Source organism: Metopolophium dirhodum, chromosome 6, assembly GCF_019925205.1.
Source record: "Metopolophium dirhodum isolate CAU chromosome 6, ASM1992520v1, whole genome shotgun sequence".
Taxonomy (NCBI): domain Eukaryota; kingdom Metazoa; phylum Arthropoda; class Insecta; order Hemiptera; family Aphididae; genus Metopolophium; species Metopolophium dirhodum.
The window spans coordinates 38,845,834-38,869,335 of NC_083565.1; the positions used below are offsets into that span (position 1 = coordinate 38,845,834).

General features: G+C 27.6%; 4 protein-coding genes across 4 annotated transcripts in view; all 4 read right to left on the reverse strand.

Annotated features, from left to right (window-relative positions):
* The window catches only part of LOC132946770 (uncharacterized), a 35,457-nt gene extending 29,995 nt beyond the window's left edge, over positions 1-5,462 (reverse strand). The window contains exons 1-4 of the mRNA XM_061016832.1: positions 5,147-5,462; positions 3,428-3,478; positions 1,912-2,118; positions 1,612-1,671 (exon numbers count right to left, since the gene is read on the reverse strand). Coding sequence (XP_060872815.1) covers positions 1,612-1,671; positions 1,912-2,118; positions 3,428-3,478; positions 5,147-5,249 — 421 coding nt within the window. The 5' untranslated portion in view covers positions 5,250-5,462. The remainder of the gene's footprint in view (positions 1-1,611; positions 1,672-1,911; positions 2,119-3,427; positions 3,479-5,146) is intronic.
* Positions 5,463-7,087: 1,625 nt separating this feature from the next.
* On the reverse strand, positions 7,088-9,492 carry LOC132947808 (uncharacterized). The gene is made up of 3 exons (XM_061018038.1): positions 9,182-9,492; positions 8,665-8,890; positions 7,088-7,152 (listed from the first exon to the last, which is right to left on the reverse strand). The coding sequence occupies exons 1-3, from the start codon at positions 9,461-9,463 to the stop codon at positions 7,088-7,090; spliced, it is 573 nt and encodes a 190-aa protein (XP_060874021.1). The 5' UTR covers positions 9,464-9,492.
* A 7,843-nt stretch (positions 9,493-17,335) lies between these two features.
* On the reverse strand, positions 17,336-18,541 carry LOC132947838 (uncharacterized). Its single transcript, XM_061018075.1, has 2 exons — positions 17,817-18,541; positions 17,336-17,735 (listed from the first exon to the last, which is right to left on the reverse strand). Exons 1-2 carry the CDS (start codon positions 18,409-18,411, stop codon positions 17,554-17,556), a joined length of 777 nt encoding a protein of 258 aa, XP_060874058.1. The 5' UTR covers positions 18,412-18,541; the 3' UTR covers positions 17,336-17,553.
* A 1,768-nt stretch (positions 18,542-20,309) lies between these two features.
* LOC132947809 (uncharacterized) overlaps positions 20,310-23,502 on the reverse strand; it is a 32,204-nt gene continuing 29,011 nt past the window's right edge. The window contains exon 4 of the mRNA XM_061018039.1: positions 20,310-20,383. Within this exon, the coding sequence (XP_060874022.1) occupies positions 20,310-20,383 (74 nt within the window). The remainder of the gene's footprint in view (positions 20,384-23,502) is intronic.

The following is a 23,502-nucleotide window of genomic DNA, read 5'->3' on the forward strand; positions in this document are numbered from 1 at the left end:
TTATTACAGTGACCCACTTGTAACCTTCTGTACAGAAGAGCGACATCCACTTACCCACTTTTTTTTAATAAGTAACAACATTAAGTGGCTGTTTGTCTTTTAAAAAAGTTTGTTTACAATTTTGATATCTACATAACTCTTTTTTTGCTGGTCATTATTAAAATAATACAAAACAAATATATAATAAATAATCAACAGCTCCGAGTAATGAAAGGAAAATTATTAATCAGTAATTACCGGTTTCACAAATTCTTTGATACGAGTTTGTAGACTATTTATTGTACTTTTGTAGAAGGCTACACGCGTTAAGCAAAATACGCCGTATTATGATAAATAACTTATGTCTATTGAATATTGGAACCACAACAAATTTGGGAAAAATATTAAGGAACTATAATTAGGTATATTAATAATTCTCGAACGCTGATAGTTATATTGCTATAGATGCATTAGCTATTTTAAGTTCAATCAGCATAATACATTAATATCTTATTGTTATTGAAATCATTTAAATTTTAAAAGTTTAAATAGTTAAAAAAGGAACAAATCCCCGTCGACAAAATTTTGGCACTCCTAAAATACTGGCAGTCGGGGCAGTTGTAACTGAGCCCCCCTTAAATGCGGCCCTGGCCTAGGCTGTCAGTCGTTTCGCTCTTCGACTCTCAGTTTTTGTTTTTACTCTCCATGTAATGTATACTATGGTCGTTTACTCGTTACCAAAAAGTTGATGACGCAATATCAAATAGTTTTGTTTACTTTAATAAATCGAAGTTTCACAAATACGTGACTCCTGACACTTTAAATATTAATGTTAACTTAACAGTCTACAAAGCAGCATACAATAATGACATATAGATACAACACGTATCTAATAAAAGTAATGAGTTAGATTGCATTATATACCTATGTAAAGTAGGTTTTTTAGGTAGACTTTTAACGATCAAATATTATATATTATAATAAAAGAAAAGTTATACATGAAAAGAAAAACATCTATCACAATTTCCCCAGATGTCTTAGTCCTCACATGGGCATTTTCTAGGAAATTAAAATTATACTAACTTAAAATTGGCAGATACCTATTTATTTAGAAATTTCAATATTATATAATATGTGAAAAACGTAATGACCTATGACTAAAATGTATTGTATTCAAATTACCTGAATCCACCGTTCTTAAATAATTTAAATTGGTACTCTGATATCGGAATAGGTTAGGTATGTAGTTATACGATATTACGATTTGTGAATACGGTAGTTGAGTCGTTACCAAAAAGTATCAAATAGAATGACACTTTATATTATGTGTATTAATGTAGAATAAAAATGGATTAATATAATACAATGAGTGTAAAGCTAAACATACTACAAATCAGGCATACCATATACTGACCCATACATATATCTAAATATCTAATAATATATAAAAGTAATTATAGTTAGATTGCATGATGCCTATATTAAGTAGGTTATTTAGGTAGATTTTATTAACGATCGAACATATTATACAAAGAAAAGTTCTTTTATAATTAAACTAACTTAAAATTGGCAAATACCTATTAAATCATAATGACTTATGACTAATATAATATTATATTGTATTAAAATTACCTGTATTCTGCCCCATACGAAAGTCATTGTAGTTAGTCCTGACGTTACAACTGCTTTGTCCTATAGGTAATAAACACGAGTTATTGAAAACAATCAAAAAATAATATATCACTTACCTACCTACGATAAAATTGCATTTCAATTTTTAAATATTATTAGGACATAATATAATATATTTCCAGAAAAGGGGGAGGACAAATCTAAGATATTGCTTTCAAATGATAACACTTTTTAATATGTTAATGTTTTACCCATTTTAAATCATTAGAATCCGGGCTCTACTAATAAGTAATTACTCACCTTTTAAGTCTATACTTTGTCGATTCCAATCATTTGAGTTATACGAAGTACTCATTTGACTATTATTCTGAAATGATCCAAGATCAATGATTTCTTTTATATTCGTCGATATAATATGAATATCATCACCATTATTGTCTTGTATTGGCATTCCAATAGCATTAGTTCTTGAATGTATTTCAGTAACTGAATTAATTTCTAAGTTACCTGAAACCATTCAAAAATCCATTTAACAATACAAAACAACGAACACATTTAGAGTCAAAAAAGTTAATTCATATTTAATTATTTAAAAATTAAGATTATTTAATCACGTGGGTTATATATATTTTTTCAAATTTTGACAAAATACTGAAAAATCACGAAAATTAGCAAATTATTTTGAGTTGAGAATTCATAAAAATTTTTCTTTTTAAATCTAAGATTTAAAAATGTAATATAAGATTACTCATAAGTTTTTCTACCTTAATCAAAAAAAAAATATCTACAAGAAAGTCAAATTAAATTTTTATGAGCGTTTGAAATTCATATTTTTACAACATTTGATATTCACTCGATATCTCATGTAACGATTTTCTTATTTTGTTGTAATTAAAAAACGAATGACTGAAGATACTTGAAAATTTCACTGAATGTTTATATTAGCATTTTCTATGCACCATAAAATTTTGAAAATAATTTGACTCTTTTTGAACTGTTTACGGACATAGTCAGTTTTCAATTTTTTTAGTTTTTTTTTCTATAAATATCAATAAAATTTTATTTGTTGGGTAAAAAAGCGTGAATATTTAATATAAGGCTCCTGATATATCGTTCTAATAGCAGTTGAAAAATATTAAAAATACATAGGCACAATTTTTTTTATAAGCATTTAAAGTTCAAATTTTGACAACATTTATCAAATTTATAATTTATAAATTATTTTGTAGTTAAAAATGTATAACATTTTTAACTTTTATGGTTAAGGATTGAACATTGAAAACAAGGCTCCACGTAAATAAGTTATATATAAATTACTTTATTCACAATAATATCATCAAATATACTTGGTAATACATAGGCTGACTGACCGTTTTCGCTCAGAATCGTTTTTCTTATACAATGATATTATATCATTGAATTCAAATTTAATACCATCCATTACAGTGACCCACTTGTAACCTACTGTACAGCAGAGCAACATCCACTTATCCACCTTTTTTTTCCATATTCATTTTTAACTTTTTGAGTTAAATTTATGATTTGTCAACTCGTTAACTGTTAACTTCTAACATATTTATCTCTTAACTTAACTTAACTTGATTTAACTATTTTTATTAACTTGCCCAGCTTTGTAAATGAGTTGTGAGTACTTACATAGAGAGGTATGATCAATTTAAAATTGTAATGGTCCTATAGTTATTATAGGTACTTATAGCTACAAATAATACAATTTTTTATACGTTTTAATTGACTCACCAATAGGCACTATTGTTTATAGTGAAATAGTAAAAACAAATGATAATAATTTACAAACCTTTGTATGTGGTTCTATAAATTGTAGTAATATCAAAATCTTCATAAGTATCTAAAATAAAAACAAAATAATTGTACAAGAACAAACTCCAAATATTCACTCGCATAATTTAATATATTTAAATACAATAAACATTTTGTGCACCTATGATATACTTAATTTATATTTATTAACTATTATACCTTTAATATACCTTGTTCGTATTCAATTAAGAAATAATAAAGTTTTGGAGGCCGCATTACCCTTATATTGTATTATGATGATGTCATTTCAACCCTCACGGACACCTTAATGGCTTAATTTCACTTTGAGGCATTCTCAAGGCGGTATTTTCTGTATTTTAGAATACTGGTATATATTGCATCAATGCCATGATTGCCGTATTTACCGTTAATACCGTGCCACGGTAATTACCAAAAATACCGTACACTTTTATAACTTGAAATATATATAATTATAATAATAAAACAAAATTAGAAAAATAGGTAATTTTTAAATTAGATGTAAAATTGTCCTGTATTGAAACACTTCTAAATTCGTCGAAAATATTGATTACAGAGGTACCTACGGTGTTTTCGATATTTACCAACGTATGGTATTTCATAGAAACCAGTAGCGAATAGCGATATCAAAATTTAAAATACCAAGAGCCATATTCTTAAAGTTATAATTATTACAGTTATATTTTGTATTAGATATAACTATAGTCAATAAATGTTGGAAATACCTAGCATCATTATGAGATAGTATCAGTTGGTACTAAATCTGTTTATTTTAAACAAAATACGTCATATCTTGTCATTGATTTAAAATTTTTTTAAGGTGCCCATCCAGTTTATTCTTAGCACATTCTTAAAAATTATTATATTTATTTTAAGTGTACATAATATTTAATAAACAGAAAAAATAATATTTTTAAGTAAGTTATCATCTTTCTTTGTAAAATTTGTAAGATTTTGTTGCGACATTATAATATGGTAAATGGTTCGAATTTAAATAACAAAAAAATAAACTATTTAATACTATTTATCATGTCATATTATATTTTTTAATCAATATAATATATATAATAAGTAAATAAATATTATAAAATGGTGTTTATAGTATACTATACTTTAATACACATTTTTAATATTTACCTATGTAAAAAAAAACAAAATTACAATTTGTTTAAGAATTATAAGAAAATAAATTTCAACAAAATTCTGAAAATGTGTTATATTTTATCACATTTAGCATATTTCTCTCATTCGTGCATTTATGTAAAGTATATTATATACTAAATATTTTATCGATATTACAGTAAAATACATAAGGTATACTCATGCATTGTATTTTATTTAGCATATGGCTGTATCTTATCAGTTCAAATTTAAATGATCAATTGTAATATAAAATAATTAATAAATATTATATATTATATGGATCGGTTTTATTGTTTTAAATTGACATCGGTGCTTGAATTCAATAACCGATTAACATATTAGGTGGGTAATAGAGATAGGTAATTATTTGTATTTATTAGGTTCCTATATTTATCATCAATAGTTAGGTTACCTATTCCTTTTCTATCGCCTTAATTTTATTATTTTGAACTAAATTATCAAGTATTATAATTAGTACACTTGATCACATTATTTGCTATAATGTTTTATAAATTATAAATTCATAAATCATTAAATGTATTACATATTTCATAATATTTTAATCGGTGCTTACCATTTGTATGACGATAAAATGAAATTGTGCATTCAGAGACGTTGAAAATGTGTATGTAAATCAAGATTAATACACACGATAACTTGTTGCTTTTATAAATCATAGCGAATTAAAATTGTTTTCATTAAATTCTTGAAAAATAACACAATGAATTGTTAAAAATATTAACTGGGCCGTTAGTAATGAATTATGCAACTGAAAGAAATGTCGAAAACAAGAGTGTAGGTAGGTATTTAGTAGGTTAGATTACAACACATTTTAATCATTTTTAAACAAATATAAATCTGAAAGGTTAGGACATCGATTATAATTTTAATGTATATTATATACATTTATATTTATTGATATTTATTAAATGTATATAATATAATATGATAACATGATAATATATTGCTTATACGTTTACCTATTTAATCAATGATTAGGTTATACAGCAAGTTACATTTATATTTATATATTATATTATATTATTACCGATAAGTTGTAGTCGCTGTTATTTCTTATATCTATAATTTAATTCATTAATGTGATATTTATTACCATGCAATCAGTGGGGCGTATAAGAAATTAACATACCTAGGTATTCATAAAAGATTTTAATGTATAATAATATATATTTTAGGAGTATGATTGTAAAATATATAGAGGCTCTATTGTGATAAGGAAGTAATAAAGTGTATGTAATTATAAATATAAAACTAATAATAACGTAGTGCATATGGGGGATGTGGGGGGCGAAGCCCCCCACGTTTACTATATTAAGCACATTAAAGCGTATATTCAGTAAAAAAATTACGACTACATCACTGCTTACAATGTTTAGTTTAATTTATAAGGTCATTTCATTAGAGAATATTATTTCATCTATTTTATCCCAACAAAAACACTTCGTCGAACTCCGTTTAAAAATTTGTTAAGTAAAAAAAAACTAGTCATCTATAAGACTTCAGCATTATAAATATGTTATAAATAAGTATATATAATATGTTAAATAAGTTAACTTAAATTTAAAAAAAACTAGTAATTTATAATACTTAAACATTATAAAGATGTGATATCAAGAATAAATTCTAAGTAAATTAAATTTTAAACTAATTGATTCTATCTCAATCATTTATTTACTTTGCGAGAATTTATATATTTCCACAAATAAACATGTATATTCATAACTGGACTATTTAACAAATTTCCATACCAAATGTTACTAAATTTGTTTTATAAAAAATTCTTAATTATAAATTTATTAAGAAAATAAATTCTCGCAAAGTAAATAAATGATTGAGATAGAATCAATTAATTTAAAATTTAATTTACTTAGCATTTATTTATGATATCACATATTTATAATGCTGAAGTCTTATAGATGACTAGTTTTTTTTTACTTAGCAGTTTTTTACACGGAGTTCGACGGTGTTTTTGTTGGGATATCAGTAGTTTTTTTATAACATATTTTTATGTACTGGCATGTAATATGTAATGTTTTATATTTTTATTCATTTATTTTATTGTTATTTTTTTTTTTTTTAATTCATATTCTATTTTTTTTTTTCATTATTATAATATATACATTTTTACCCCCTCGAGGCCATCGTTCAAAATGTATTGCAGTGTCGTTACATCGTAGCTATTTATTTTGATGTTTTGATTGAAATTATGCTTGTATAAGAGAAATAACAGAAATAACGAATACAATAAGCGAAGACGCAGGCAACGGCGGGAACCGCAACCGAAGTCGCAACCGCTGCCCAGTGTACGACCGCGACGAAAACGTATACGGAATAGAGGGGGTAATACGGTCTCGTGCGCTGCTGCGTGAAACGTGATAATTAAAAACGGTCGAGCACAATATCTTTTTGCTTAAAAAATACTTGACTTTTTTGCTAATATATTCGTTATTATTCAACCAATTTTTTCGAAAATGACAAAGGTATAATCTACAAATCATGCCCGATCTATTGATACCACAAACAGACCAATCCGTTCATTCATTAGGTCTGTATCCCTGGCTAAAGAAAACGGGCAAATTTACACACATTAAATGGGCAAACTCTGGCTCGTGTAATATACTACGGTAGTGACCGCTTCGCTTTTTTTTTTACTTAGCTTCGCGCCACTACCGTCGCGCTGAATCTATTAAACAGTACCTATATTAAAAGTAAATTCTTATTAAATTGGGAAATTTTTGTGATAAATAAAAACTTCAAAAAGGTTTACCTATAAAAGAACTTTTTTTATCCTACTAATGTAAGTAGGTACCTAAAATATATTTAGCGCTGGTTTTTTAATTTGCTATAAGCCTATAACTGCAAATAACACGTTAAACTACCAATTAAATTAATTTTAAAGTAATACGAGTTTAGACATTCTACCGTCTAATATTTGTCGATGGTTTTAAATACCTACTTGATAAATCGGTCCATAGTCTACTTATAATAAAAGTCAAACACGTCTTCTTTTTGTTTGTCATTCCTTTTAATTTGAACAAAATGTGCCTACAGACAACCGGTATTATACTCAAGATCGTTTTTTTATCAATCGCGTGGTGGAGGGGTGGGGGGCAAACAATTAAGGTTTAGACTTTTGACTCATGCTTTGGTCTTGGTCAGCTCCCATTTCGCCGCCATTTAATTTCGCCGCGGTACCGTTTCACCGAATTTATTTTTTCGCAGTTCCATTTCGCCGAATTTATTTCTTAAGTAACTCTTTAACTCTCAACTTAAGATTCATTGTGTTTAATTAAACAACTTATATTGAACTGTCTTGGTCTTAAAATATAAAATGTGCCTAATTTAAAATATTTCCGATGAAAATCATTAATTCATCAATTGATAATACTCATAATAATATTATCCCAAATCTGCAAAATAATTTGATTTTTTAAACTATTTTTTTTTTTTAAATATTCCTATTGTAATGACGTGAAGTGTGAACTATGAGATTGTGATGCGTGTTAGATAACACCAGTGATTTGAACGCATTGATATTTGCATAAATGCATAATAATCATGACTGTCAGAACTAGTAAAAACTCTTTTCTTCCACACCTCAACTAAGAAGAAAAATATATATTTATATAATATATTATACTTGCCTATAGTTTAGTATTACCTATTAATTGTTATACCTTCACGTTTTATAATATACGTATTGAAATTTTTTGTTGAATCGTACATAAATTATTGTATTTAAAAAAGTTATATAATATTTATTTTTTATTGTATTAAACATCGTTATTTCAAAGTCTAATTGAAAAGTTGTTGGAAATAGACATTTTCCTAAGCTATTAGCTTTTGCTATTAAAAGGTCAATCATTCGATTACATGTAGTTTCAGATTTATTTGGAAGTAAAGCATACATTCCTGGGAATACTACATCAAAATATACAAAATGTATAGTATATAATTGTAAAAATATGTTTGGTACACTTTTAAAAGTACCATCCATAAACAGAGTTTTAGCGTCACACATTTTAGAAAAAATTTCTGGCGTTCCAAAAATTAAAATTTTATCATCTAAACCATCATCGTCACATAAAATAAAATTTCTTCCATCTAATGTTTGACGCCATAAACCTGGTATATGCAGGTCTTTTCTATTTTCAGGTTGTGGAGGCACTTCCTTACGTTTATTTCGATGAATACTTGATTTTACTGATTGATATGTTGCTACTGCTTCTTCTCTTTCATTTTGGGTTACACAATCTCCTTTTTGTCTTAAAAATGAAGTTCGAACTTCTTTATAAATCTATTGAAATAAATAAGTAAATTTATACTTAGCGTAGGTATCTACTACAGTTATATATATAATTATTATTTTAAATTATTATTATTCTTTATTTTGAATAAATAAATAAATAAGAGTGGTCAATAAGTAACTCTTAGCTATTTGCACAACATTTTTATGAATTATACCTACAAAATAAATAAAATACATGTACAAAAATAATAAACAAAAACGAATACTTCAAATGCCTATAAACAGCATTAAAATAAGTGAAATATTTCGAAAATTATTTATTAAAATTTTTATAATTACCTTCGGAATTGGTTCAAGAGGGTTTTCTTTTGCCCTCAAACGAAGTTTGGCCTTAAAACGTTTTTCTTCAATTTTAACTGGACGAGGACTGTGGTTATGATTACACAACTTATCGGAATGTACAGTGAATTCATCTGAAATAATTATTACACGAGTTCCACAGTTTTCAATACACTTCCAATATTTTTTATTTTTTATTTTTTTATCAATTCTAAAATAATAGTTATTAAAAATAAGGCACTCCCCTTTTCGCTGTGTAGAAATATATTCAATATCCGACATTATTATTTAAAAATTGTGAACCGTAAATGCGCAAATACGTACTGGTGATAATCATATGACACTAACTGTGGTAACTTTGCAATTATCGCCGCGACGACACACTATTCATTCTATTTTATTTATATAATTATTGGGGATTTATCAACCGATAACTTCAGAATTGAGATAGTATAGCACTAAGATCGTTTCAAACGATAAATATTTCTGATAAATATTTCTCTGTGTCTATTTATCACTTTTCAAATCACAAATTCATAACCATGTTATAAGACAAAAATAATTTTATGCGGCGAAATGGGTCGGCGGCAAAATGGGATACGACCTTTGGTCTTTGCATATCATAGTCTTAAATTTGTCGTAATTAAATATATATTTAGGTATTATACCTATTATATTATTCATTATATTAATCATTTTATACCTCGTTAAATCTAAGTATTATTGCAGTATTACGTGGTTGATAATATTTCATTATTTATAATGTTATTATTGTATCTATTAGGTAGGTACCACTAAATTTTTTTTCGTTATCTACGATATCCGTGATTTTTAATGAGTAGGTAAGAAGGAAATTAGGCTGAAAATTAGCTAACCTAACCTACTTAATACAATATTTAACTATTAACCATAAAACGTAACGTATAGTCATATAAGCGCCCGGTAGGGGGTATAACAGGCATTGGATATTCATAGAAAAAAAAATAAAAAAAATTGAAATTTGAAATTGACCGTAAACAGCTCAACACAAGTCAAAATATTTTTTGAATTTTATCAAGTATAGGAATTGATAAAATAAACATTCATTGAAATTTTCATGTATCAACAGTTATTCGTTTTTGAATTGCAACAAAATAAGAAAATTGTTACATGAGAATTCGAGTGAATATCCAATGTTGTAAAAATATAAATTTCAGACGCTCATAAAAATTTAATTTGACTTTTTTGTAAATATTTTTTTTTTGATAAAGGTAGACACAACGCTAGAAGATGCAATTCAAAAATACGACGACAACTTCGCAGAGCCTTGTTGGTTGGTCGACGCAATTGAGCCGGCGAAGGGACACGGCAGTGCACCAGCATAGCGGTGAGGCAGCAGCAACCGGGAAACGCGTTCCACAACGTCGAAACAAGTTTTTGACGGGATGGAAGCGCGTTTTCTGCGCGCTGTGCTGTTGCGGGCGACAAAACCGTCAGTAGCTCACGCTTGGGCCGAAGACGACGGACAGGATGACGGCTATGCAAAGGAGTTGAGGGGATACGAGAAAGAGCACGGACGGTGCCCGGCGGTATGTCACCCGCGCATGTTCTCCGGCCACCCGTGGCGCGACGGGTTCGCGGGCGTAGTGCGCTCGGTCGCCGTTGTAAAATGTATACAACGCTCCAGAGATGGCGTTGTGTCCCGTATTGCCGCCGTCTCGGCAGGCCGTATCCACGCCCACTGTCTACACGACGCGACGGAGTCCACGCATTGTATAATCACGGACAGTGTTGAGCAGTATCTAGATAAATGTATCTAGATAATGAATCTAGATAAAACTACAGCATCTTTATCTCATGTAGATAAGTAAAATATTAGGTATCTGATTGTCATCTAAGATAAACTGTATACCTATCTAGATAAATAAATAATTTTTAGTTTCGATTGATTTGTTGGTAGTTTGGTACTTTTAATTTTTAATTTTATCTTATCATTGATCAAACAAAATATTATTACACTATTTCTGTATTAAACGTGAATATATTTATTTTTTTTCATAGCAGTAATTGTATTGATAATAACAATCTAATACTATAAAATCACAATATTATAATTTATAATTTGTAATATGATATTCATACGAATGTGTTTTTTCATTTATTATTACGTTTCTCGTGTTATGTTGATTACTATTTTATAGAAATGGTTCCAATGAAATAATATCGTTCTTGTCTATTTATATAAAGCTAAATAATATTGTTATTACGTAAAAGTGTAAAACCCTCGTCCAGCATCGCACATTATTTCGTGAACTCGTAATGGAAATATCCTATACTCTATATAATTATAGTATATTATTATAAATTATAGTATAGTATAGTCTTCGGAATTCGGCACTGCCCCGCTAGACGTTCACAACTTCGCGTTATAATAATAATATTATCTTGATTTTTGGATAGTGAGGCGGTGTCCGGAGAGTTAATCGGACATAAATAGCTCAGAACATAATAATATTTGGTATATCTCGAAAACAATAATAATATTATATTCTTATTCAATTGCTAACGTTCACTCGCGGTCGTCGCTCAACGTTGAACCTTAAACCTTGGGCGTATTTATGTATACTTCCATATTGGCTGTAAAACATTTAAGAATGTTTTTATCAATTGTTTTTTTATAATTTATTACATTTAATTCTATTTTGAAGTGGATGTCGTCCTAATGATACTTGCATGCAATTATTATTTATTAAATTAGGATAATAATTGTAGGTATAGCGTTTGGAGTTTTGACTTCTTAAAAAATATAACATAAGTTACCAATTAGTGATGATTGAAAAAAATTAATAAGTCTTACAGTATTTCCATATTAGGTTTGAGTTGAAGTAAAAAAGTAGGTACCTACACAGAAATAAATCATTGTTTGACAATTAAAATAAGGAATTGCATAGAAAAATTTGTTTATTAAAATTAATGGTCATACAATAGTAAAATACTAAAAGGATTTGTATAAAATAATTAAGCAATATATTTATTTTTTGCGCATTTTAAACAAAAAATAAAAATATCTATTATGATATCTAGATAAAAAAAATATGTATCTTTATCTTTATCTAGATAAAAGTAAAAATGATCATCTGAATCTAAATCTAGATAATTGTTAACGAAATTATCTTTATCTTATCTAGATATTATTTTTGTTATCTGGGCTCAACACTGATCACGGACCAGACCGCGCGGGTAGACTTTAGAGGTGATCATAAATTCCTAATCATTATCTTACGTCTTCTACTCGTGTTGACGTTTCGCAATTTCGCATCAATGTAGTTGACCATAATGTATTTGATGCATTTTTTCGCTCAAATATTTCTAATTTGTAAACTAAATTATTGATTAAACATGATGTTTTATCATTTATCACATAAAAGATAAGTGCATAATAATAATATTGTGAAACATAAAACAACATAATGTGGTTTATATTTATCAGGTTATTATTTTATAAATAATGTAAAAACAAATATATATGGTTACGGCGATGGTTTATATTACACATTTACAAGTTTTAATTAGAATTAGGATTGTTTTATGATCATATTATATTATTATATTTCAAATATTATACAATACTATAGTAATTATATATATTATATATATTATATAATAGGTATATTAATTATTTATTTCAATTCACAATTGCTGATTAGTACTTGGTAGGTAGGTAGGTACATCTTGATTATAACTTTTTAGGTTATTATTTTATCTTTAAGTTGCCTGAACAAAAAAAAATATATTTCTTTATTATTTTATCCGTTTGTTATGTTCAAAATATAAAAATTAATTTTACCTGTTCTGTTCAATTTTTTTTTCTTGTGCATCTAATATTTTTTGTGGATTTCTTATCGGCATTGACCTTAAAAATCGACTGTCCGCTAATTCTGGCAATATACATTTGAGATAAAAATATTTTAATTTTTCTACCATACAACTTTTCCACAAATCTTCATCGCGTTCAATTTTTTCGATTTTAATGCCTTTGGGAGTCCAAACTGCAAATTGACAAAATATTTTTTGACACACATTCAGTTGGCCTTGCACTTGGTAATACCAATTATTTTAGATTCTGAGTGAAACGATGAATGTATTGATTTTACAATGATGTGTGTTTTTTTTTTTATTTTTTTTTTTTTTATTTTTTTTTTTATTTTTTTTTTATTTTTTTATTTTTGTGTCTGTGTACACGATAAGTAGTCGAAATAATGCTTCGATTTTCGACTTCAGTATCTTGTTCGATGGGAAAGTGAATATCGTTGGTGCATTGGGGAGGTCAAAATTTTAATTTCCCAGTAGTTTTCAAAAGCGATGTGAAAAACAAAAGAAAAATTAAGGAAAAACGGGAATTTTTACGCAAAATCGATTTTTAACAAAATCGATTTTGGTTATTGGTGTAACTCTAAAACAAATGACCGTAGATGCATGAAATTTTCACTGGTTGTTTATATTTGCATTTTCTATACACAATACAATTTTGAAAATAATTTGACTTTTTTTGAACTGTTTACGGACATTGTCAGTTTTCAGTTTTTTTAAATTTTTTTTCTATAAATATCAATAAAATTTTATTTGTTGGGTAAAAAAGCTTGAAAATTTAATAGAAGGCTCCTAGGTTATTGTTTCAAAGGCAGATGAAAAAAATTAAAAATCCTTAGTCACAGTTTTTTTTTATACACGTTTAAAGTTCAAATCTTGAAAAAATACGGAAAAATCACGAAAATTTGCAAATTATTTTGAGTTAGAAATTCATAAAAAATTTTCTTTTTAAATCTAAGTTTTTAAAATCTAATACAAGATTCCTCATACGTTTGTCTAACTTTATCAAAAAACAAATTTCTACAAGAAAGTCAAATTAAATTTTTATGAGCGTTTTAAATTCATATTTTTACAACATTAGATATTCACTCGATTTCTCATGTACCGATTTCCTTATTTTCTTGTAATTCAAAAACGAATAACTGTAGATACATGAAAATTTCACTGAATGTTTATATTAGCATTTCCTATACACCATACAATTTTGAAAATATTTTGACACTTTTTGAGCTGTTTACGGGCATTTTCAGTTTTCAATTTTTTTAGTTTTTTTTTCTATAAATATCAATAAAGTTTTATCTGTTGGGCCAAAAAGTGTAAAAATTTAATACAAGACTCCTGATATATTTTTACAATAGCAGTTGAAAAATATTGAAAATACATAGGCACAGTTTTTTTTTTATAAGCATTTAAAGATCAAATTTGGACAGAATTTATCAAAATCTCGAAAATTATCAACCATTGTAATTAATAAATTATAAAATGTTCAGTTTTTATAGCTAAGGATTGAAAATTTAAAACAAGATTCCATGTAAATAGATAATTCGGTTACCAAAAAATCTAAAAAATACACAAGCACAGTTTATTTGTATAGTCATTTTAAGTTCAAATTTGGACGAAATTACATAAAAACCTAGAATAACTATTTTAGTTATTTTGTTGTGATTGTATAATATTATTCGTGGGCACTTGAAACTTCTAATTTGTAATATTTTCATCGATATATTATGATCAGGGGCGGAGTGGCCGGTCTGGAAATGGGAATTTTCCAGATGGCCTGGTGGCCTGGCCATTTTGTTAGATTTTTTTTTTTTAATTTAATTTAATTTACAAAATATTAGTTAATGCTAAATGCTAAATGTGTCAAAAATGTGTGTCTATTAAACTATTGTATTACAAATATTATTAATGTAATAATAGAACATTGTAATAGCCTCGTACAACCGTATACTCGTATGAGAAAGCTTTGGATATAAAATTACAAAATATTTGGTACATAAATATAGACATTAAATAAAATTGAAGCAATATTATATTGATATAGGCTGGTTATTTTTATAACAGGACACCCAGATTCGACGCATTTCCACCAGTTGAACCGACAAGTTGTTTATCTGTACCCTTTATCTGTAGTCTGTAGTAGGACTGCAGAGTGGCGACGAATATAGCAATGCGCCAATGCCTAATGGTTAATAATAACTAATAATACTAATAATGTCTAAAATACTAGTATTTATAATAATATAATCAATATTAATGATAATACATATTAATTTTGTATTATTGGTCCCTTTACTTTGGTCATTGTTATTTTTATAAATAATATCTATAATAAGCCCAAACAAATTAGTCATTAGTGTTTGATATTTGTACACTGTTCACTTGTTGTTAAGCGTGTCGACAGTGTCGTTTATCCACGTTTTTCCTTTTATTAATCCAGTTTTTGTTAACATGTTAATTTGTTTGCTCTCTAATGAAAATTTAAGTTTTATATTATTGATCATACGATATTATATTGTAATTATGAATAAAAAAGGAAAGGGGTGGCAGGAAGAGATCGCGAAAAAAACAAAAAATTACTTGCAAAATGTGCTGAAAAATGTAATCAATTAGATTCATTTTTTCTAAAAGGTACACCTACCTAAGAACTGTGTAATATGTTGTTATAATGTTTTAATTAAATATAATTTATTTGCAAATGCTTACCCGACATTAACTATAGCACAGTGGTGTAGTGGGGCGTATACGCGGGTATACGGCGTATAACGACTTCTCCAGTTTTTGGTTGATGCGTATACTTATAATATAATTTGTGATACGCATGTATACGGGTATACTGTATTGCTATAAATCAATAATATAAATAGTATTAACGAATAATCAATAATACCAAACATATTTCCTTGTTATCATGTTCATTAGGAACTGTTATTATTTTTACATTTTACACATCTATTTTTAACTTCATTGCATGGATTACTATTTATTATATATATATATATATATATATATATATTATACGTCTAACGATAGCCGATAACGATAGCGATAACGATAGCCGACGCTGAGATTCACGGTCACATGCATTACTGAAAATAATTTTGTCAAAAAATATTATTTTATGTACCTACACTGTGTGACACAATAATTACATAAATATAACAATTGATCTACAAAAAATGATGTTTTCATTTATTTTTAATCATTTAAAGTTGTGATACCTAATTTATATACTACCGAGTATACATTTAAGGCTATAAATATTAATAAATATTTAGGATTTTTGACTTAAAAAGAAGTGGGGATAGGGGGGTTAAGAAATTAACATAGGTAATCATAAACAATTTAAATGTATAATCATATATTTTAGGAGTATGATTGTAAACTATAGAGACTCAATTGCGGTAAGGTAGTAGTAAAGTGTATGTAATTATAAATATATCATTAGTAATAGCGTTGTATATATAGTGGTTGGGGGGGGGGGGGGGGAGAAGCCCCCACGTTTACATATCAAGCACATTAAAACGTATACTCAGTAAAAAAATTACGACTACATCACTGCTATAGCATATCAATATATTTTAACCCTCCCTGTTACGCAAGTTTCTTGTGAAAGGTCATTCTCAACATTGAAATATTTAAAAAACCGGCTGAGAAATTCAATGACCAATGAACATCTTGAGTCTTTTATGCTAATGGCCATTGAAAATAAAATTCTCATGGAAATTGATAATAATATTATCATAAATGCAGTTGGTGAGAAATCTAAACTATTATTTAAATTATTATTATAAATGTATAAACCATTTTTAATTTTTATTATATTGTTTATAATTTATGTATTTATTTATTACTTATTACTTTATACCTACTATACCTAAACCATGAAAACACAATATATAATTATTAATTATTAATATTTCGTTGGTTTCAACTATTAAACTATGCCTACAAATTTTATTTTTCAGACATTCAGGTATTAGTAGTATATTAATAAAAGGTGGGCAATTTAATGAAAATAATTAAGTCTGGCTAGTTAAGTTAATTCAATTAAATTGCTTTCAGGCTTCAGTTAAATTTAAAAGTTAACAAAAAAAAAAATTAACTTAACTCATTGAAAAAAATTAATTTTTTTTTCAAGTTATAAATTGCACTAGAATTAAATCTACTTATATAATAGTTATGAAATAGGTGAATAGAAAAACAAAATTCGAGCGTAGCCAGAAAAAATTTTTTGGTGGGTGGCCTGGATAAATTTTAAACTCCCGGCCTGGATTTGGTTCCCACTCCTGCCCCTGATTATGATGATAGTATCACGGTTTGTTGTTGATGTATAACGCGTTATATGTACCTAATGGATATTGTGATATGATTAATTTGGAATTTATTATAGGTCAATTTTTTTTTTAATACCATAGATAAGTGTATAATATGTCTTATACCTAGACTGACATATCGTCTCCACTCAGAATCGTTTTTCTTATACAATGATATATCATTGAATTCAAATTTAATACCATCCATTATACAGTGACCCACTTGTAACCTACAGTACAGCAGAGCGACATCCACTTGCCCACCTTTTTTTGTTTTATACCTTCTTCTGGCGTTAAATGCTCTGCCGATAAAGGACATTTGACTTCAACTATACCATCACTACCAATTAGACCATCTGGAGTAGCTCCTAAGTATGGATTTTCACTGTCTACGAAAATACCACATTTTATAATATTTATATTTAAAATTTTTTCTAGTGCTCTCAGTGCTATTTCTTCATTTGATTTACCATACTCCATGGCAGTTGTAGTCACTCCACCAAACAAATGATTTTGAACAAAACTCTGACAGCCGGTGGTTTGTCTCATTTTAATAATTTTTCCAAAATTAGAAGCTGTGAGCATTTTCCTTCGTCGTTCTATCCATTTGTTCGAAAGACTTTGATCCACAGTTTCGCGTTCTAAAGTTGCCCTCTCTTCTTCGTTTAAAATTAAGGAAGAATTTTTTTTTTCCTTTTCAGCTTCAAAATCATCCTCTGCCATATCAGGTTTTTCAGCATTGTCTCCGTAAGAAGGATCTGACCGCACTATTGTTGTTTTATTTGCTGGAAATAACTGTCTACGTACTATACCACGTCTTCTTGAAGTAGTCGCTCGTGCTGCTAACATTATCCTTTCTTCTTTTTTTTTAGTGAAAATTCCAGGGCTCTTATTGTGGATAAGTTTGTGGTAAGTGTAAACTGGTTTTTTTGTGTTATATGTCACCGTAGCAACATTACAACGTCCTGTGTATGATTGCCTTAAAGAGTAATTTATTCTTTTACCTATAATAATTATATTATTAATAAAAAATCTAAAATAAGATTTTAATACATATATATACATATTATGTATATTATGAATAAAATTATAAAATAAGTAATTGTTAAATATTAGAAATTTTTAAATTATAAGTATTTAATAACTATAAGGCGTATAGTCTACAACAAATTACATATAAATTGTATAACTTCACTATAATAATCTAATAAATATAAAAAAATACGTGAGCTTACCTGAAATAGGTACATTTTGCTACGATTGCGTTATAACTTTCAACAATATTACTGTCTAAGTCCTGAATGAGAGATTTAGATTGTACTAATAAATATCTTCTCATAGTAGTTATTATCTCTCCAAATATACCATTTTTCTCCATTTCCGGGACCTTATTGATCTCATTTTCTTTAGGCCCTTGACAATAATATGAATCACATTTATTATGATTTCCAAAAACATGATACGAAGCATCCTCGATATCTCGTCTTAGACCAGCGATGTCATTAGATATTTTTCTAAATTTTACGGCTTTAGCGACAGCATTTCTAAGTCGAAATACATTTCCATTTAAAGTATTTTGGAATTCACCACTGTATTTTCTCTTTTTGGCAATATCCCTTAATTTGTTACAAAAATTTCTGTACAAGTTGTTTCTACATTCCACCTTTTGTACAGTAAGATCTTTATAGGGTCTTTGCTCTAAAATTTTTTTATATACTTTACTGTCCCCATCTCCAATAAATTAGCATAACGAACGCCGTACAAAGCTTCGCTCGTTTTAAAACCTTCTACATTAATAGACGCTTCCATAGCTGATGAACTTTTGCTATCGTCCAAGTTTTTAAAACAAACATGCTCTACAGGCTCTTTATTGAAATTTGATGCTCTGGCGCAAACAAGACAGTATTTGTTTCGAACACCCATGAACAATACTTTCTTGGTTCGTTGACCAATTATTATTGCAGCTTAAAAAAATAAATAAAATTTAGTAAAAAATATTTGTGTTTATGAAATTATAAGTTAAAAAGAAGTGCATATTTATAAAGCAGATGTGTACTTTTTTAATCTCATAAATGCATGCTATTTAGTGCTTTTAAAGTGCATTAAATTTTGAGTCTTAAATTAATAATATAGTTATTTAATTATTTTAATTTTACTTACGGTTCCAGAAGATGAATTATACATAGTTCTATAAGATCTCTTCCCCCAACTACCATCACATATAACTGTCAATAACGGAACACCATCTTTATCGCCATTTTGTATAGCTAAAGCTTTTTCCTCCATCGCTGCATTTAGCATGATAATATTCATAATATGAAAATGTTTGTAGTTTCAATGAATTTTGTCAAAAATTTAACTTTACCTACATAATATGCTTATAAAAAACACATACCTATGTATCTTTAATACATCGGTGGTAGATATAATTGCATAGGTACATCAAATGCACAATTTATTATTTTACCTTTCATAAATAAAATGTATTCTTTTGTTTGTGCCGACGCTGAAAAAAGTTTAAGAAAAATATGTATCAGGTTAGACTACCATTAGGTACAAATTAACATTTAAGGCCAATCATTATTTGTTTTGGTAAAGATAAGCCCAATAATTATATTATCTTATAATATGATTTTGTATTAATATAATATTTCATACCAAATGCAATGAAGTTTAATTTATTAATAATATACTTATTATGAACACAGAATATATTTATCATTTTTATGTTTTACCAAATCCTAAGAGAGTTGGTAAAATATTCGCTACATACTGGACAATGTTTAGGAGGTTTAAACAAACACCACATTAAATTCTATGCCCACAAGGAATTAAATCATGTGTTCTTTCAGCATCTGTACATATTATACACTTATTATCCTGATCGTCTAAGGGAGGAAAGATAGATACTTGGGACACGAAAAAATGGAATATTGTTCAATTCCAACTGCATATTTCTAGCTTCAAGTTCCGTCATATACAATATACATCATATCTGGATCTGTGTCTTCTGGAATTATGAAATCTTCCTCATTATCTGAAAAATAAATTAAAATTTATGAAACAACTAGATACATTTGTTTGAAAAATAATATGAACTATAAATATTTTAAGAATAGGTTAGATACAACAAGTATTGGTACCTACTCATCCAATATGCTATCTGCCGTAAATATTTTATCTAATGTAATTTATTATAGTTTAGTATCCATCAAATGTGTGGTAGATAGCATATTGGACGAGTACCCAAGTATTAGTATAAATGTCATAAGAATACTATTTAAAATACATCTGTTCAAATATTTATTATTTATATTACAATATAGATATAATGTTGAGGCAAAAGCTCAGAAACATTTGAAACCTTAATTGACTATAATTATTGAGATATTAAGATTATTGTAAGACGAATCAAACAGATTATAACATTGATTCATTCAATAATTTAGTTAGGTAAGTTAATATGTAGGTGATTAGTAAATAATATGACATGATCATGATCATCAACTACTTCTGTAGATGTATTTCCTCATTGGATTTGTTAAGAAATTTGCATAAATAAATTTCATAAAATAAATTTTTATTTCAATAAAAAAATAGTCAATAAATTACGATATAACCAAAAATATTCACATAACCATTTATCATGCTCTACTAAATTGTTGACATCATCATCTTAAATCAATTAAAACTATTATTGAATATAGGGTACCTATTTAAAAACAATTATGTTACAGTAATATTTATAATGTCATCCAGTTCAATCAAATTAATAATTACAAACGACAAATATTTTTATTTTCTCTCTAAAGTTATCACGAAGCTCTTCCTTCCTATCATTTTTATGCAATTCATCTACAGTCAAACAATAAATACTTTGTAGTAAGGAGAAAATACGCGGTAAGGGAAAGTAGTGATTTATGTGAAATGAATATATATTAAACACGATATTATTATAAGATGATGAGTAGTGTACAATGAATATGCGGGGTTGATGACCTGCTTCAACGAGCAAAGGGACGCGTCTGATGAGACCGGTTGCCCGTGTCCTTCGGAGCAAAAACGGTTCAATAACCCCCGCTACGTTGTATTAGTAAGAGGGATTTGGAAATCGTGAGACATTACATTACTATATTGTTCGTTTATCCGCGTAAGATCTCTCTACTACTGTGTTATACCTACCTAATGATATTTATATTATCTACATTATTATAATATATGTCAAATCACTTACCTCGTGGGTTGTGATAATTGACTTCTGCGGTTGGATTGTATTTCTTCGGGGTGGTGTTCGACAATCGATATCACTTTGACTTATATAAGTTAGGTATTTGAAGAATAGGTTAAATACAACAAGTATTGTTAGTAACCTACTCATCCAATATGCTATCTATCATATATATTGGTCTACACATTTTAAGTCACATTATATTGGGTACAAAACGTATGTCTAGTTAAGAATAGAGAATTTGACAGATATAATTTTAAAATGGTCTTAATAAAAGTCAAGTAATATAATAATTTTAAATGCATGCCCTAATAGCGTAAAACATATAAAATAAAAATTCAATGATCAAGTCGGTTAAAAATAATGAAGAATTGATTTTAAAGTTCTACTTAATAGTTAACATAAAAGTTGGTACATTGAATATTAATCTAAATTAATTATCAGCCCAGACACTCTTGTCTACGATTTTGAATGATTTTACAATGTTTTGTTTAATCTTCCTGAAAAACTAGTCGGTTTTGACTTAAGACATTTATACTATACCCGAAAGTTATTATAGTCGTCGAAGTCAATCACTGACTTGTAGATGCATACGCAATATCTTAATCTGCTCGTGTAATTATAGCTCACTCACACAGTCACACCAATATCGATTTACATACTCACACACGTCATATTATGCTACTTCTTGCTAGGCATACCATAAAATATTATAACCATTAAAACCATAATATTAAACTCATCAATTCTTGGTAAAAAAAAAAAAAAAAACACATTGTTTAAAGATAAAGAATAATATTATATTGCACTATTGTAGTGTGATATTAGCCTGAGGATGAAGTTTATTATTATTAGGTTAAAACGGCAACATAAGTCGACAACACGCACTATATGACGTAGCCAGGATTATGAAATGGGGGGAGGTGTTTAAGTATAGATTAAAACTGAGTTTTTACAGTTTTCGTATAGAAATATATTTAGGGTTCGGGACTTTTTGCACTAAAAATTATCGAAATATCCAGTCAAAATTGTCAAAATATGCTTAAATATATTATGCAGCTACATTTTTATATTATTTTTGAAAAATGCATAAGACATATTACGATTTTGGTAATATAAAACTAAAAAACAAGTAGGTATAAACATGATAGAAATAATTTATACACGGGTTTACTAATTTGAATATAGGTTAGGTACCTATATTGATTAATATGATGGACAGAGGACACTTTGCATGTTTTGGACATTTTTAAACAATTGTGAAATAGAATAACTTAATTTCTAAAAATACTGGCATAAAATACTAGGTAAATAAATAAGTAAGAACGAATAACGTGATAACGTGATAAACGAACACGTATCTACCTACTGATTTTCATTTTCAAATGAATTCAGAATACGTATTTAAATACTTGGTGTAATTTAAAATTAAAATACGTATTCAAATACTTTCTTTTAAAAGTATTTAAATATAAATACAAATACCTTTTAAAAGTATTCAAAATACTTACACAAATACTTTTTTTTAAGTTAAAGAAATGAATAATTAATTATCAATAATTAAATCAATTCAATAACAATCCGACTAACCAATACTACCCACGCCCACAATTATTGTATAGTTTCTTTAATCAAGCAAACCAAACCCTCTTATGTATCCCTCCATCTATTGTGCTTATTGTAAATAAGATTGTAATACAGATTGTAGGTAAAAATTAAAATAAATAAGAAAAAGTTAAAAAAGTTCAATAACATTAGTACCAATATCTTCTATTCAAATTCTAAACTACTACCACAGTACCTACCACCCATTAAATAAGAAGAAAGACTAGGTATTTAAAGATTATTTGACATTTTAAGATAAATGCCAGTCCAACCAGTGGTGGTCATTGTCTTGTATGCCATGGTATAATATGTGACTATGGGAG

Bases quoted from the DNA above. Each gene is read 5' to 3' on its own strand.
- LOC132947808 (XM_061018038.1), bottom strand. From the start codon at position 9,463: ATGTCGGATATTGAATATATTTCTACACAGCGAAAAGGGGAGTGCCTT. The intron at 8,891-9,181 runs GTAATTATAAAA...TTATTTCAATAG, and splicing joins CTCTTGAACCAATTCCGAAG to ATTTATAAAGAAGTTCGAAC. The intron at 7,153-8,664 runs GTTTAGATGATA...CGTTTTCTTTAG, and splicing joins TATTTTATGTGACGATGATG to CCAGGGATACAGACCTAATG.
- LOC132947838 (XM_061018075.1), bottom strand. From the start codon at position 18,411: ATGTATATATATGTATTAAAATCTTATTTTAGATTTTTTATTAATAAT. The intron at 17,736-17,816 runs GTAAATCAAATG...GTATTTTCGTAG, and splicing joins TACAACTGCCATGGAGTATG to ACAGTGAAAATCCATACTTA.